At 49.3% G+C, this 16,459-nt stretch overlaps 1 protein-coding gene across 1 annotated transcript in view; it reads left to right on the top strand.

The window, feature by feature from the left end:
• The first annotated feature begins 9,363 nt into the window (after positions 1-9,363).
• FLVCR2 (FLVCR choline and putative heme transporter 2) overlaps positions 9,364-16,459 on the top strand; it is a 56,298-nt gene continuing 49,202 nt past the window's right edge. The window contains exon 1 of the mRNA XM_058567414.1: positions 9,364-10,356. Within this exon, the coding sequence (XP_058423397.1) occupies positions 9,670-10,356 (687 nt within the window). The 5' untranslated portion in view covers positions 9,364-9,669. The remainder of the gene's footprint in view (positions 10,357-16,459) is intronic.

A 16,459-nucleotide genomic window follows, 5' to 3' on the forward strand; every position in this document is an offset into this window, starting at 1 on the left:
AGAGAGCACAAACTTAACCACTATGCCACCGGGACGGCCCCTAGGAGTTTCTATTTAGAACAGAATATCAGGGCAGCCTCTCTCAGGCAGCTGAAGCTGTGAAGAGGTGAAAGTCCAGCGTGGAGAAAACCAGTCTTCAGGAAGAGACAAAAGGAAAGCAGACATGCAGGGTGCAATGGACTAGTTGTGTGTCCCCCCAAATTCATATGTTGAAATCCAACCTGTAGGTAACAGTGCTGGGAGGTGGGCCTTTGGGAGGCGACGGGGTCCTGAGGGTGGAGCCCTCATGAATGGGATCAGTGCCCTGATGACAGAGACCTCAGAGAGCTCCCTCGCCCCTCCTCCACGTGAGGACACAGCGAGAAGACCCGTCTGTGCACCAGGAAGGGGGCCTCACCAGACACCGAATCTGCCGGCTCCTAGACGGTGGACCTCCCAGCCTCCGGAACTGTGGAAATAAGTTTCTGTCGATTATAGGGTATTTTCGTCACAGCAGCCCAAACGACTGAGACACGGGGAGAATCGGAGAAGGGAAGAGTCCTGAGCAGGTCCAGTCCTTGGTTCTGGCAGTTCCCGAGGCTTCAGCCACACTCTGCCTTTCTGCCACTGGACTGGTCACCTCCTCCCTGAAGGCCGTGAGCACCCCCAGTCTTCTTGAAACACATTCTCCTTGAGCTGCAGCTGGTTTGGGTTGGGCATCTGTCATTTGCATTCAATGCAACAGTGAAAAGAAAAGATTATTGGAAAAACTGGGGTGCACTCAGCACTCTTGGTTTCCCCAATTCAGATACCAGGAAGCACTTTCAAGACCGTTCAGAGCTCAGGGCGGCTGATGGCACCAACGGCAGGGACTTCACACACCTGTTGACTTGGGAGAACTTAAAAGGGATCCATAAATACTGGGGTTTCATTCTGGACCAGTTTGTTTCTTTCTAGTTATTCTATTTATTCACAGAATTAAGGAGAACCTGAGCCAGTGTCCTGCTCTGCAGCCAGGAGGGGGCGTGATGGCAGAGAGCGAAAGACAAGACGATGAATTCGGGATGCGTTAGTTTCCATAAAATTTGATTTTGGAATTTCCATGGGAATTCACACTCTGAACTGAAAGCAGCGTCTCTGGCCCGTTGACCTTGCAGGGGCTGAGGGAGCTGGAGGAAGGGGAGGGAGGCCGAATAAAGGGGGAAGGAGAGAGGAACAGGGGGCACGAGGGATAAGAACACAGGGCACTTTTCCTTTACAACTTGGCTTCTCTCTGCAAGATTCATGGGCTGAAGCTGTTCCTCTCCCTGCAGAGGGCATTGTCCTGACTCCTCCCTCTGCCCCCTCCCCATCCAATCCAGTCCGGCACCACCGCTCCCCTGCCCCTCCTCCCCACCCTCCTGCACTGGCCCTGTACACCTCTAAAACTCCATTCTCCCTAGGGGACCACAACGGCCTCCTAAGAAGTCTCTCTGTCCCCATGCTCGCGCCTAACCCCAAGCGAGTCCTCCACGAAGCAGCCAGAGTAACCTCTCCAAGTGACAAACCTGACAATGTCCCTCATCTGCTTAAAACCCCTCAGTGGCTCCCCTTTGCTCTTAGGATGAAGTACAAAACCCTCAATTATGCCTGCACCTCAGGCTGCTGCCTCTCTCCCCCACCTCCCCCTCCCCATCCCTCTGCTCCTGCCACACCGACTTTGCTCAACTCCCTAAAAGGCTGTGCTTCCTCCTGGCTCAGGGCCTTTGCACGAACTGCTCTCTCTGCCCGGAATGCCCTTCCCCTCTCCTTCACCCAGTTAGTTCCCACTCTTTCTTAACATCTAGCTCATCCTTCCTTCTTTACAAGTTCTTACAAATAACCCTCATAGCACTTGTCACACTTCAGCTGACACCTGTGTGAGCGTTTGACAGTTGTCCTCCCAACTAGACCACAAGCTCCGTGAAGGCAGGGAGGGACCATGTCTGTTTCGCTCACCACTGGACTCCCAACAGCATCCACGGGGCCTGGCTGAGTCTTACCTCCCCCTCCAGGTCCAGTTCAAGCATCTCTGAGAAGCCCTCTTGGGCCCCCTGCCTAGTCAGTCCTGAACCAGAATAGACCTCCACCACGCGTTTATTGTGCCACTCAGCAATGATTTGTCACATATGTGTCTCACCCCTAGTGTGTGGATTCCTGGAGAGCGAGAACCACTGGCTTTGTTGTGTCTGTTTCCCCGACACCCAGCACAGTGCTTGGCCTACAGGGGACGACTGTGTGAATAGATGAATGACGTTAAAACAGCTCCCTGGCCCAGGTGTTATATCCCGTAAGCCGAGGGGCTGAACCGCAGGACTGTCTGTCCCCTCTCTCACACTCTGGTTCCAGCATCACAGAGCCCTGCCCGTCAGCGCCTCTCTGCTGTGTCACCCGTGTGCCTAAACTGTTGCGCTGGCAATCAGCAAACCTCCTGGCACCACAGTTCCTCTAGTTCACTATGCAAAGAGAGCCTCACACCTCTGGGCTTTCTATAGATTATGCAAAAAGAGGCCATTTTAATACCTCCTTCCTCTTTGACTCATGTTTTTAGTTAGGTCTTTCTCATGTCTATGGAGCAACGTCTTTGGTTTCTAATTATTAAGAAGTAATTAAAACATATAAAAAGGTATGAAGAACAACCTAGTGGACCCCATGAACACACCCAAGTAGGGAGAGCTGAGGACGTAAAATGTGACCCAAGTAGGTGGCCTTTTCTCAGAGCAGAACTAACACCATCTGAGGCCTCGCTGGATACAGCCGCGTACTGCCAGGGAACTGAGAATCGATTTCCAGCACTGCGTCCAGGACAGAGCCTGCGTCTCCGTGTCCAGGCAGGGGGCTCTGATCCGTACTCTCTCCTAAGGAGAGCGAGGCTCCACCCATAGCAGACCCGGACCACCTTGCCTTCAAGACAGACTCCAAGACTCTCTGAACTGAGAGGACCCTGGTGGGGAAGGAATCCAGAACCCCACTCAGCACAGGAATGCCCTCCCCACCGTCCTGCCCCATGGGCTCCCTGAGATGTGTCAGTGGGGTCCAAACCCCACAGGGGAGGCACCTCAGAGAAGACAAAGGCAGACCCAAGAGACAAAGGAGACACGAGCATTCAGAACAAGCTGGACGTGTTTTCACTCCTGTTGAGGCCCTCTGCAGGTGGGACTCGTCTAGAACTGCATCCCAGAAGTCCATGCAATCATTCCCTCATGTCCCTTCTGTGGGCCAGACCTCGAGCTAGGGGCTGGGGTTTGAATATGAATAGGACATGATTCACAACCTCGAGGAACTCATGGTAAGTGGATGGCTTAAAGAAGTAAATAAACATTTGTGATGTAGTGTGACAGAAGCTACTATAAAGGTGTATGTGCGAGGTGTGAATGAAGCCTCTGAATCACCCCCAGGGCATCAAGGAAGGCTCCCTGGAGGAAGTGATGCTTGTCCTGCATTATGAAGGATGGCACCTGCAAGGCCTGATGTGTTCATTACGCTGTGGGGAGCTGCAGGTGCTTCCAGCTGCCCGGAGTGAAAGGTGGGAGTGGGCAGCGGTGGGAGAGGTGGCCAGAGAGACATCACAAAGGCCTTGTGTGCTAAGCTGAGGAGTGTGAACCTTCTGCAAGCTCGGGGCGGCCACTGGAGGACTGAAGGCAGGGGAGAGGCCTGAAGAGAACTGGACAGCCCTGTGAAGCGGCGTGGTGGTGAACTGGAGGAGTGAGAGCAATGAGCAGGAGGTCTCAGGATCAAGGTGAGAAGCCATGAGAGGTCTGAACTGAGGTGGTGTCCCAGGGAAAGGAGAAGAGGGAAGATGGTAGGAGATACGCATCCAGCGGAAACTGAGAGTGAGGGAAGGGAGGATTCTGGGTACTTCCCGATGTTTGGCTTTGGCTGACTGGGAGCTGGCAGTGCTACCATCAACAGAGAGGATTCCAGAGAAGACCTTGGCATGGTCTTTGGGTGATGGGACAGAAGGTGAGTCCTAAGTAGAAGGGATAAGACCTTCAGAGAATCTCAAGAGTGAACGTCACTAGAAGAAAGACGGTCAGAGAAGGGTCAAGCAAGACCAAGGTGTGGGTAATAGGGCCTCTGACCACACCCGCAATTTTCTGATGTGACACCATAGCACAACTTTGGAGGATACAGCATCCCTGAGGTTCCAGGGTTGGAGACTTGGGTGCCCATTTTAGCACCAACATTATAAAATCCACGATGGAATCGACTACACCCCTAGGCATCACCTGTGGACCTCCTCGATGAAGCAAGTCCATCTCCATTCAATTTGATTCTATTTTTAAATTTTAGAGTTTTTTTTTTTTTTTGAAAACCAAAGTTATACCTAGTTTAAAAAATCAAATAGTCATGTATCAAAAATATCAGTTTCTGCTGCTGGCCTGACGGCATACTGTTTAAGTTTGCATGCTCTGTTTTGTCAGCCGGGGGTTCGTGGGTTCAGATCCTGGGCACGGACCTACACACCGCTCATCAAGCCATGCTGTGGAAGTGTCCCACATACAAAATAGAGGAAGGTTGGCACAGATGTTAGCTCAGGGACAATCTTCCTCAAGAAAAAGAGGAGGATTGGCAATGGATGTTAGCTCAGGGCCAATCTTCCTCACCAAAAAAAAAAAATCAGTTTCTTACCCCTTTCCTGCTCCCTTGAGGCAATTACTTTCAGGTCTTATTAGATGATTCTTTTGGTATTTACATCCATAGCTCTAAATAAGATGGGGATATTGATACTTCCTGATTTTGTCCATGTCAGGAATCATCTACTGACTTTCCAATATGGCAGACAAAGGTTTAGCTCTGTTAACCCACCCTGATCAACACTACACGCATGTGCCCACTTCCCATTCCCCCATCCTCCCAATAGAGTTATATCATATGGGGTTATATCAGCTTTCTGCATTCACATTGTTATGATTGTGTTCATGCTCTTCACAACCGAGTCACTCAAGGTAACCATGATTTTTCTCTTTCCTCCACTGCTTTTTATATTCCACCAGAGTTAATAATGACATCCTCCCACACCCTGTTTATTTAGTTATACTTTGTGGTACTTGTCACTGGTCCAACCCCTAATTCTCCTCCAGTCATTTAAACCCCCTCTCAATATTTCCAAACACAGTTCTACCAGTGTCGTCTTCTTGAGTAAATCTTTCCTGGAGTCTTTTGAGCAGCTTCCATCTGAACAGGCTGCTTCCTATGCCTGGCACATAGCTGTGCACCTGGGATTTTCCTTTACCATGATCTTGGTATTTCCCATCGCCTGTCTCTTGTTTCGCCCCTTGTTTTGGTGGAGCACATCCTTTAGCAGCTCTCTGGGAGAGAGGATAAGGCAGTACCTTTTTTTTTGAAAGTTTGCATGTCACGTCTGAAAATATTTGCTTCTCTTCTCATACTTCTTTCTTTGGTAGTTTGGGAATAGAATTCTAGGCGGGCAATGATAGTCCTTCAGAAAGCATTTTTCCACTGACTTCCAGTTTTCAGACTTGATGATAACTCTGACGACATTCTGTTCCTGTTTTTTGGAAAACATTTAATGAAACCTGTTTTTATGTTTGAAAGCCTGTGGATGTCTTCTTTGTCTCAGTTTTCTGAAATTTCATGGCGGTGTGTAATTTAACTCAATTCTCCCGACAGGTGTTGAGAGATGTGCTGTATAGCTTCTCTCACTAGGCGCTCCAGTGTATACAAAGATACACACAGGTCCTTAGGAGCTGGAAATATGTGGGAAGTGTGGGAGATAAGGCAAACAGGATATTGGTGACTAAGCAGTATTATACACATAAATTACACATATAAGATTTGTAAGGGCAACATTTTCACAAATTCCATGTGTCAGTATTTTTTGAGGAGGACTAATCCAGGGTCTCAACCTGATTCATCACATTAGCAATTTAGCCTTCTCATGTACTCAGCGAACTTCATGCCTCCCACACTCCAGCCTCTGTTGAGGGGGTGGTAAGCTATCAATGATGGTGTGATGTTTTGACTTCCCAGTTCTGCTCTTACTGCTGGAGTTGCTCTTAGCCTCTAGGGGGCAGACTCGGCTACCATTCTGCAGAGAGCCAGCACAGCTTGAATCCAACGCCACAGGGTCCCTCAAGCTCCTTGGGGAGTCAGTTGGGATAGAAGCAGGAACCAGGGCCCCTTTTCAGGAAGCAATCCCTAAAATGCATTTGTCCTTCCCTTTCAAGGTGTATCTATAGGTACGTATAGATAGAACATATCACTAAACAGATATAACACATAATAAGCTGCTCGATAAATGTTTTCTCAATGGTTGAATACAGAATATTTCTCTCCACGTAATATCTGCCCAACAGCTGTCCTCCCCCGATGGGAATCAGCCAAGAGACAGCACTACCCTGGGCGCGGCCAGAATACTATTATTGAAAACAACTGACACACATTATCTTGTTTAATTCTCACAATAACCTTATGAGGCAGGTATTTTTAATCCTCATTTTACAGATTCGGAAACTGGAGGAGAGAGGTTAAGTAACTTGCCTAAGATCCCAAAGCTAATAATGGCAGAACAGAGCTTCAAATCTTTTTTTTTTTTTTTTTTTTTTGTGAGGAGATCAGCCCTGTGCTAACATCCGCCAATCCTCCTCTTTTTTGCTGAGGAAGACGGCCCTGGGCTAACATCTGTGCCCATCTTCCTTCACTTTATATGGGACGCCGCCACAGCATGGCTTGCCAAGCAGTGCGACGGTGCCCGCCCGGGATCCGAACCAGCGAACCCCGGGCCGCCGCAGCGGAGCGCGCGCACTTAACCGTTTGCGCCACCGGGCCGGCCCCATAGCTTCAAATCTTGAGTAGACTGAATCCAGAGCTCACAACAGATCCCACAGGCTCCACCACAAAAGGCGACCCCAAATATCACATGAATGCAAAGTTAAATCCCTTGGGATTAGTCAACAAACTGAAGCATTGCCCCAGGCGAGAAGGTCCGAGAAGGGTGTGGAAGGGAACTGAGAAACCTGTTTTAGGGCCGGCCCAGTGGCATAGCTGTTAAGTGTGTGAGCTCCGCTGCCGGCGGCCCGGGTTCGGATCCCGGGCGCGCACAGACACACCGCTTGTCAGGCCATGCTGTGGTGGCGTCCCATATAAAGTGGAGGAAAATGGGTACAGATGTTAGCCCAGGGCTAGACTTCCTCAGCAAAAATAGGAGGATAAGCATGGATGTTAGCTCAGGGCTGATCTTTCTCACACACACAAAAAAAGAAACCTGTCTTACTGTTGCTTGTTCTCATTCTAATTCGCTGTGGGACTCTGATAACACACTCTGACTCTCTGGGCCTCAGTTTCTACATCCGTAAAATGAAGTTAAGAACGTATTCTGAAGAATTCTTGAAGAATTCTTGGAGAGGACCCTGATGACCTAGGGAGATAAAGTGTGAGAGGTCTCAGAAGGCCTTCCAAGAGAAGGTAGGTTCTGTGCTCCCTGGAGAATGATGGGAATCACCATTAGAATTTGGAGGGGATGTTAAATTAGTGTAGAAATTCTTAGACTGGTATGAGTTCCCTCTTCAAAGATCCCATTCTAATCCAAGACCCCATAATTTCTACCAAAAAGTGGGTGCCTCCAAGCATTGTTGCCTCTCCTGGGAACCTGTGGTTCTAACTCCACCAGGGGTGCTCAGACTTGGCTGCATGGTGAGGTCCCCTGGGGAGCTTTAAACACACAGATGCCAGGTCCACTCTCAGAGACCCTGATTTGGGGTGTGGCCGAGGTACTGAGAATGTTAGGAGTTCACCATGTGATTGTAATGTGCAGCCCAAGTTGGAGCCACTCCCACAGAGTTTTAAATTCTTCACTTTTGGTCTGAAGATGAAAACAGAAAACCAAAGGAAAGCAGTGGCACCCAGTGGCTCTCAAACTTTAATGTGCAAACAAACGAATCACCTGGAGATCTTCTAAAAGGCAGCCTCTAATTCAGTCGGTCTGGGGTGGGTCTGGGCTTCTACCCTTGTAACAAGCCGCCAGAGGATGCCCACACTGCTGTCCCCAGACTATGCTCGAGTAGCTGGGCTGTAGCTTCAATGAATACAGACTTGCTGGTCTTCAGGCCAGATGGGACCTTAAGAGTTACTTCACTTCTATGAGCTGTTTTCTTTTCTGTAAAATGCACGCAAGCATTGGTAACTTCATCACAGAATTCTTGTGATGCTTAAATGAGATAATGCAGTGAACGTGTTTAGCACAAGGTAACAATTGTTCGCTTTTCAATTGTTAGGACAGTCAACACTCATGGAATGCTTACTACCTGCCAGGAATTTTCAAAGTGCTTTCATGTCTTAACTGTTCAAGCCTCAAAACAACACTATGAGGTGGGTACTATTATTTCATCATCCTTATTTTACAGTTGAAGAAACTGAGGCACGCAGAGGTGGAGTACCTTAATTTGCACTACTCACCTAGGAGGAGCTAAGCCGGTGTCTGAACCCAGGGAGAATCTGGGCTCTTTTCCCTCCCCAGGGCTGCATGGATCAGTGTGAACAGGCACTTCTGCCCTGCACGCCTGACTTTCTGGAGGAGCTGACTTGAGGGCTTTCCCTCTGGCATGGGCTGGGACCAGCAGGGGGCAGCCTAGGTACGCGGCTGCAAAGACCACGCCCAGGGGCAGCACTGTGCTGGGCATTTCCCCACAAACCCACCGCTAGTTCTTAAACGTCTCCGAACTCCCCTCTCCCCTCCCCGCTCAGGTCCTCGCCTAGGAGGCGGCCGGGGCACCCATCAGGAAGGAACAGCCTACGTGACAGGTTCAAGCTTGAGTTCCCCGAGACAGACCACGTCCGCAGGGAAAGCAAAGAGCAAAGCGAGTTTTGCGCAACTCCCCTTTACCCCAGGAGCGCAACCAGACCGGGAAACCTACAAATCACTCCTTATACCGAAAGTTCAGCAAGAGTCAGGGAGCCTAGTCAAGTGGGAAGAAGTCGGGAATCCCTCTCGGATTCCCCAGAGCACTAAGCGGCTCCGGGCATCGGTGCCCGCGCGCAGGGAATGCGGACCGGCACCGGGGAGGCTCTGCTTGGAGGATTACCTCGGAAGGACGGAGGGGCTTTTCTTGCGGGGTCCCCTGGGAGGCGGCAAATGAATTTGACGGGCAGTGCAGGGGGTGGGGGTTAACTGGCGGTTTCCATGGCGCCCGGGGCGTGTAACAGGAATGCACCCGCAAGTTGTGGCGAAACAACTGTGCTGTCGGGCCAGCCCGGCTCAAGAAGGCGGGAGGGAGTGGAGGGGGGTAGGGGGGTGGGGACGCCGGGCTGGACGGGGGCGGGGAGGTCACGTGCGCCCGAGGGGGCGAGGCCCCTAGTCGGCCCGGGAGCGAACGGAATCCGGGAAAGTGGCTGCGCCAGGAGCGAAGTTTTTGCAGGGCGGAGAGGCTGAACAAGGCGAGAACGCCCTGGGAAGACTCAAGGCGCCGGCGGCCGGGACCGGGCTGAGGAGTCTGCGGTGGCTTGGGGGACAGCGGTCGGCGACTGAGGACGTCAAGGAAAAGTGGGTGTAGGATCTCGGAGGTGAGCGCAGGGAGCCCCACGCGTGGCTTTTACGCAGGCTCGGGTCTCCGTTTATTCTGGGGCTGTCCGGGGCCAATGCCTCGTCAGCTCTAGGGGACCAGCTGAGGCCACTGTCCCTTAAGACCGCCGGAGTCCCCAGCACCTGTGGGCATGGTGAATGAAGATCCCAACCAACAGGAGTGCGATGGCACCCCTGCGCAGGAGTCCGCAGTCCGGGCGGACCCCAGCGTCTCGGCCCACCCCAGTGTCTCGGTCCACCCCAGCGTATCGGTCCACCCCAGCGTCTCGATGCACCCCAGCGTCTCTGCATATCCCAGCAGTTCGGCCCACCCCAGTACTTCGGCTCAACCCGGCGGCTTGGCCCGCCCCAGTAGCTCCGGCCCCGAGGACCTTAGCGTGATCAAGGTGAGCAGGCGCCGGTGGGCGGTGGTCCTGGTGTTTAGCTGCTACTCCATGTGCAACGCTTTCCAGTGGATCCAGTACGGCTCCATCAATAACATCTTCATGAACTTCTACGGGGTTAGCGCCTTCGCCATCGACTGGCTGTCCATGTGCTACATGCTAACCTACATCCCTCTCCTCCTGCCTGTGGCCTGGCTGCTGGAGAAATTCGGCCTGCGCACCATCGCGCTCACCGGCTCTGCTCTCAACTGCCTGGGGGCCTGGGTGAAGTTGGGCAGCCTGAAGCCACATCTCTTCCCAGTGACCGTGCTGGGCCAGGTCATCTGCTCTGTAGCCCAGGTCTTCATCCTGGGCATGCCCTCCCGTATCGCTTCCGTCTGGTTTGGGGCTAATGAGGTTTCAACAGCCTGCTCCATAGCTGTCTTTGGCAATCAGGTGAGTAGAGGACTTTGTGGATGTTCAGAGGAATGAGCGTCATGTTGCTATGAGACTGAGTGGGGTAGATTGTACCTAACTGTGGGGGACCCTGCAATTTTCTGACTTCAACAGTGTTTGTGACTCTGGGTGACTGTGGCTGGGTGTGACTGACAGTGTGACTGAGTGATGGTGACTGGGTGACTGTGTATGAGAGGTGCGGGGAAACAAAAGGAGGTGACTTTTTCTTTCAACACAATTTCTCCTCCCCCAGCAGAAAGCATGCTTCTGGAACATAAACTGTTTTTATGATCTCATTACTGAACCTGTCAGTCCACCAGCTTAGACCTGTGACTTTAGGAAAGCTATTCTTTCTCAGGGAGTAGCCCATGGGTGTCAGACTGTTCTGGTGTCATGAGAATTGGGGAGGTGTTTTTGGCTTGACCAACCAGCTTTCCTAGATTGCAGTATCTCCTGTACTACACAGAATCACGGAGCAGTGTCCTACCGGTAGTTGGCACCGTTCTTACCTTCTTTCATACACAGCTGAAGCCAGGACAGTGGGAACAATGCTTTGTGCCAAACTCTTTCCCTGGAGTCTAGAGCCAAGTCCAGCAGGAGGGAGTAGAAATCTTGCTCTGAATTTCATCCATCCTTGGAAAGGCCTAGAAATCTCATATCTTAATCCTTTGTCTTTCCTTCTTTATGCAACGAGAATCTCAAATTCTTTGCATCTCACTGTGGTTGTGACCCAGAAAGTTGGGTGTATTATGAATCTAATTGCCTTTTCCAATTCTTTGAAGCGAATAGTTATGGACTCCTTTATCTGGACCACTGCCTCCAGTCTCACTTCTTCCCAAGGACGTGCAGTCGTGGCTACGTGTCTAAGAAATGACCAATAACCCTTAGTTCTTGTAGGCCTATTTTCTCTGACCTGTTCATTGCATTTAGAAAATTTAACCTTTCATCTAGAAATTTCTCATTTGGATCAGAAATTTCAAAATCTTCTCTCAAGGCAAATTTCCGTTCTGTTCATCTTCAGCACCAGGGAGGTAAGCTGAGCTAGATTTCCCTATGCCAGTAAGTCCTGCCACTGGGGTGATCATGGAAGCAATCAGTGAAAGCACAGAGACGGTTTCTCTAGCACACAAACAGGCTGCATAAAGTCCTTTCCTCAGTTTTCTTTCACTGCAGGTTTGAATGTTCTGAAGATTGAATTGAGTTGAGGTCTGGGGATGAAACAAGATGGATCTTTTGTTCAGGGCAATTGAAAAGTAGGTATCGAGGGTGACATTTACCAACCCCCTACCCTCTAAGGTGATGTGACTGTGGATTTTAACATCCCCTTTGCAGCCCTGCTGATGCGTTTGACATTTTTGGATTTTTCCTTTATAGGAGGGTAAACCTGGGAGGTGAAGGGCGGGACTTGCAGGCTTCCAGAGGGTTAAAGCTCCTGTGAGCAGCAGAACAAGATTCAGACAAGGTCACTGCAATCCCAAACCCACTGTGTGGGGAGGGCAGGAGAGCTAACCGGGAGAAGTCCTCAGTGGTCTGGCGAGATCAGAGAATGCAACACTTTTTGTTAACCATAAAGTGTAAACTAATAGGTTTTCTGAGCCCTCCTCACACACCTGTGAGGGAACTTAACACCAGATACATCTTTAAAATTTTAAAAGAACAGTTATTCATTCTCCACCCTCACCCCCCACCAAGGTCAGGAAATGCTAAGAATTTTACATTTGAAAACACTCTGATGGCATATATTTGTATCAAGAGCCATCTATTTAAGTTTGACCTTTTAGGCATAACCAACTGTGCTAAGTTAAAAAAAAAAAACACATGAAAAACGGAATTGTTTATGCTTCCTCACGTAGAGATGACCAGGTTTGCTTCTCGGCGTGTGTTCTAACCTTCCTTTCTGAGTAAAGCATGGCTGAGTGGAGGACAAATATTAACAGAGCACCTTGAGCTTTGCTGCTCAGCAAAAAGGCTCCACCAAGATTTCAGATGTCATTCTGCAGAATAATTCTTCGTGATCTACAAACTTCACACTGATCAGCAAAACCCCGTACCCTGCCAACTCTGACCTCTCTCCTAGTGCTTATATGCTCCACACCTGCGCCAGCCCCTGCTCACATTAAATCCCACATTCCCTCATTCATTCCACAAGCATTTTCCTGGTACCTACCTTTTGCCAGATACTATGCTAGGGCTGCAAAGATAATCCCTGCCTTCGCAGAGTTCCTGTACCAGGGTTTTAAATTCTACCAGGCACCAAGATTCAGAAAAAACAAGTAACACATGAGAAACAGATCAGAGTATAGAGGATTTACTTTCAGTTTTCCACAAGGTTTTTAGCATCTGCTTTGCCTAATTGCTATGGGAAAATTGAAGGGGAAGGAAGCTCATATCTATCAAACACTTATTATGTGCAAGGCACCTTTTCATCCATTGTTGAATGTTTCAGCTCTGTGAGGTAGGTGGAATTGTCCCCATTGTTAGAGATGGAGAAACTGAGCCCCAGATAAATGGAGCTACCTTATCCAGGGTCCTACAGCTGCTGAGTGGTAGAAGGGAGATCTGAACCCAACTCTACCTCCAACACCCCTGTCAGTAGCCAGTATTGAGTCTTCACGTGAATGAGGCGTATAATTAAAAAAAAAAAAAAAAAAAAAGGCAGGATTCTGAGGTTTGAATTTTGCCCCTTGCGTCTTGAGGGTTGTTGGTGGTGATAAAGCATCTAGCAGTTTTCTCCGGAATTTGAGTGCCTGGCACCTGTCTTCTGTTTTGGAGTTCCCAGCATCAGCATTGCGTCTCTACCCGCTGTGCTGTAAACTGCTCAAGGGCCCCTTCTGCCTCTCTGAGCCTAGGCGGAGCACACAGGAAGGTGGGGCTCCAGTCTCTGAGAAGGAGAACCAGTGAGGCCTGAGCTGGGGTGAGGGAAGGAAGGCTAGTCTTAGACTGCAGCCCCAGCTCTTCCCTTTCCCTTCCCATGGTACACTCGGACCAGTTGCACAGTGGGTAACAGCTTGACAGTTTTTAGCAACACTTGCTCCATTGTTTCAAGGGAAAATAATCTGTGTGGAGTTTTGAGTGATGTGGACACATTGTTAATGCGCAAGGGCTGGAAGCAAGCTTTGTGTGGGAGTCTGGTGATCGCTTGGTGACACAGGACGGTCAGCTCCAGCCCCAGTGAAGAGCCTACAGCACCGATGCTTCCTCAAGGACGCTTGGGCAGCTCATAGCCCAGCACCACCCAGCAATACAGTAGGAGAGAATCAGTTTGCTTTTCGAGGTAAAGAAAATACAGTAACTTTACAGACTGAGTTCTGTAGAAGCCACGGCTGGCTGGGCTATCGAAAATAGCGCTGTCCAGGAAAAATATAACGCAGGCCACTAATGCAAGCCATGTACATAACTATATTTTCTAGTAGCCACATCAAAAATAGGTAAAATGTAAATTTAAAAAAAAGTAAAAAAGAACAAGTGAAATTAGTTTTTATACTATATTTTATTTAATCCAATATATCCAAAATATTATTTCAACATGTAATCAATATAATAAAATTACTAACAAGCTATTTTATATTCTTTTTTCATACTGAGACTTTGGAAATCGGCATGTATTTTACACTTGTAGATAGCCACATTTCCCAGCAATAATGGGATGTGTTCAATAGCATCAGGTTCTAGCAGATCCAGAACAATGATGCTAATTGTAGAGGAGAAAAAGTTTTCCTTGAGCGTCTTAAGGTCCCTGGCTGGGTCTAAAAATTAAACTGGCAAAGTCAAATTAAAAGGAGAAAATCAAGGCCGGCCCTGTGGCTTAGCAGTTAAGTGTGTGCGCTCTGCTGTTGGCGGCCCGTGTTCGGATCCCAGGCGCGCACCGACGCACCGCTTCTCCGGCCATGTTGAGGCTGCGTCCCACGTACAGCAACTAGAAGGATGTGCATCTATGACATACAACTATCTACCGGGGACTTTGGGGAAGAAAAATAAATAGATAAATAAATTTAAAAAATAAATAAAAAAAGAAAATCATCCAGATTTATTTAATGTAAATATGATGTAATATGGGAGCCTTACTGTTTCTTTCTTTCTTTCTTTCTTTTTTTTGCTGGCGAAGATTAGGCCTGAGCTAACATCTGTGGCCAGTCTTCTCTATTATGTACGTGGGACGCCAGCACAGCATGGCTGACAAGTGGTGGAGGTCCGTGCTCAGGAACCGAACGCGGGCCACCAAAGCAGAGTGCGCCGAACTTAACCACTAGGCCACAGAGCCAGCTCCCACCTTACTGTTTCTTCATAAGGAAATGAAGAAACAGGTCGACCCATGTGCTTTTGTGCTGGGTTTGATGAGGAGTGGACAGTCGTGGAGGAATATGAATGGTGAAGGAGTATGAGGTGGTTTTAACTGGGGGAAACTGTACAAGGCCAGTTTGTTAGGATTCTCCTTGGGGGAGTCCCTTTGTCTCCAGAGATGAGGATGCTCCCTTCCTCCGAGTCCAGGGAGGGCACCTCTCACAGGAGGGTTTTAAGGGCTGCTTCAGGGAAGAAGGGCGGGGACGGGGAGGAGGTCAGAGTGATCTGCCTCTGCCATTTTCTGAAACTCCTTCAGCTTAAAATACTCAAGTCAAGATGCCAAGGTCCCGTATTCTGGGGTAGCGTGTCCTGAGCTATATTATATTTCCATCAGTTGGAAATCAGAGTCTAGCAGGTAAAGATGGGCTCTAGGAAGCCGAGGCCAGCCTCGAGGAGCTTGTGTTTGCTGGACCCGCTGATCGTGTGGCATCACCCAGAGGCTGACTCAGGAGTCAGGGTCATAGGTGGTGGTCAGCCTAGTCTTGTTCCAGAATCATGGTCACTTGGGTCTGTTAAAGTCCGGGCTTTCCTTCTGGATTTTCCAACGTTAGAGGCCTTTCAAGGTCAGAGAAAAGTTTGGGGAAGTGAAGGCAAACTCTTGTTCTCTTCCTTTGGTTGTTAGTGTTACGCAAGGCGCACAAAGGGCCAGCCCACACGGCCACCCACTTTCTGGCCCCCCGTTATGCATTAGAAGAGAGGAACAGACGGGGCCTGGAGAGCAGAACAGAGCTAGTGGGGGCCGAAATGAGAGAGGGTGGGGCCGCCACCACACCCTCAAATGGTCATGGGGGCCAGCCAGGTCATATACATGTGGCAAAGTAGAAGTGACATTGGAGTGTGGTGGGGTCACAGCAAAAGTGACAAACGCGTCTCACCTAAAGGCAGCAGCTCCTTCAGCTCCTGCCAGCTGTTGACACACAGAGTGTGACCTGGGGTGGTCATATGTCTCATTTTTTTTCTTTAAAGAGAAACCAGAAATCCAGATTTTCATGTGAAATCTTTTTTTTTTATTGTGGTAAAATATACATAACATAATATTTTTCATTTAACCAATTGTAAGTGTACAGTTCAATAACATTAAATATGTTCACAGTGTTGTGTATTACCACTATCTATACCCAAACTTTTTCATCATCCCCAACAACTCTGTACCTATTAAACAATAACTCCTCCCTTCCCCCTCCCTCCAGTCCCTAGTAACCTCTATTCTACTTTCTGTCTTTATGAATTTGCCTATTCTATAAACCTCATATACATGGAGTCATATAATATTTGTCTTCTGTGTCTGGCTTATGAAATTTGTTTTTTAACTAATTCAATAGTTTTATTATTGTTATTATTATATTCTATGTTTTGAAACTGTGGGTCAGATAAAACTGCCCGTTTGAGACTTCTGGGGAGGGTAACCCAAAACCGAATTGCAGTTCTGCTTTCTCCTTCCTCGGGAGGCCCTCACCAAAGATGCAGGCAGGTGAAAATGAGCTCAGAGGCCAGCAACTCTGGGGAGGAGACTAGACTAGTGCTCCCCCACCATGGTGATCATTTGCCTCTCCCATGGGACTAGGTAAAGAGACAGATGCCTGGGCCCCCACGTGGACTTCCTTAACTGGACTCTCTCAGGGAGGGGCCCAGGCCCCTGTATTTCACCTGGTCTCCCAGAGGAGGCTAGTGGTCAGCGCTTTTTGAAGCCGTGTGGAGACGGGACCAGCACCCCATGGGAAGGCATCCTCCTGCTTGGAGCCACGTTCTTGTCGGAGCTGAT

This window comes from Diceros bicornis, chromosome 24 (assembly GCF_020826845.1).
Source record: "Diceros bicornis minor isolate mBicDic1 chromosome 24, mDicBic1.mat.cur, whole genome shotgun sequence".
Classification (NCBI taxonomy): Eukaryota; Metazoa; Chordata; class Mammalia; order Perissodactyla; family Rhinocerotidae; genus Diceros; species Diceros bicornis.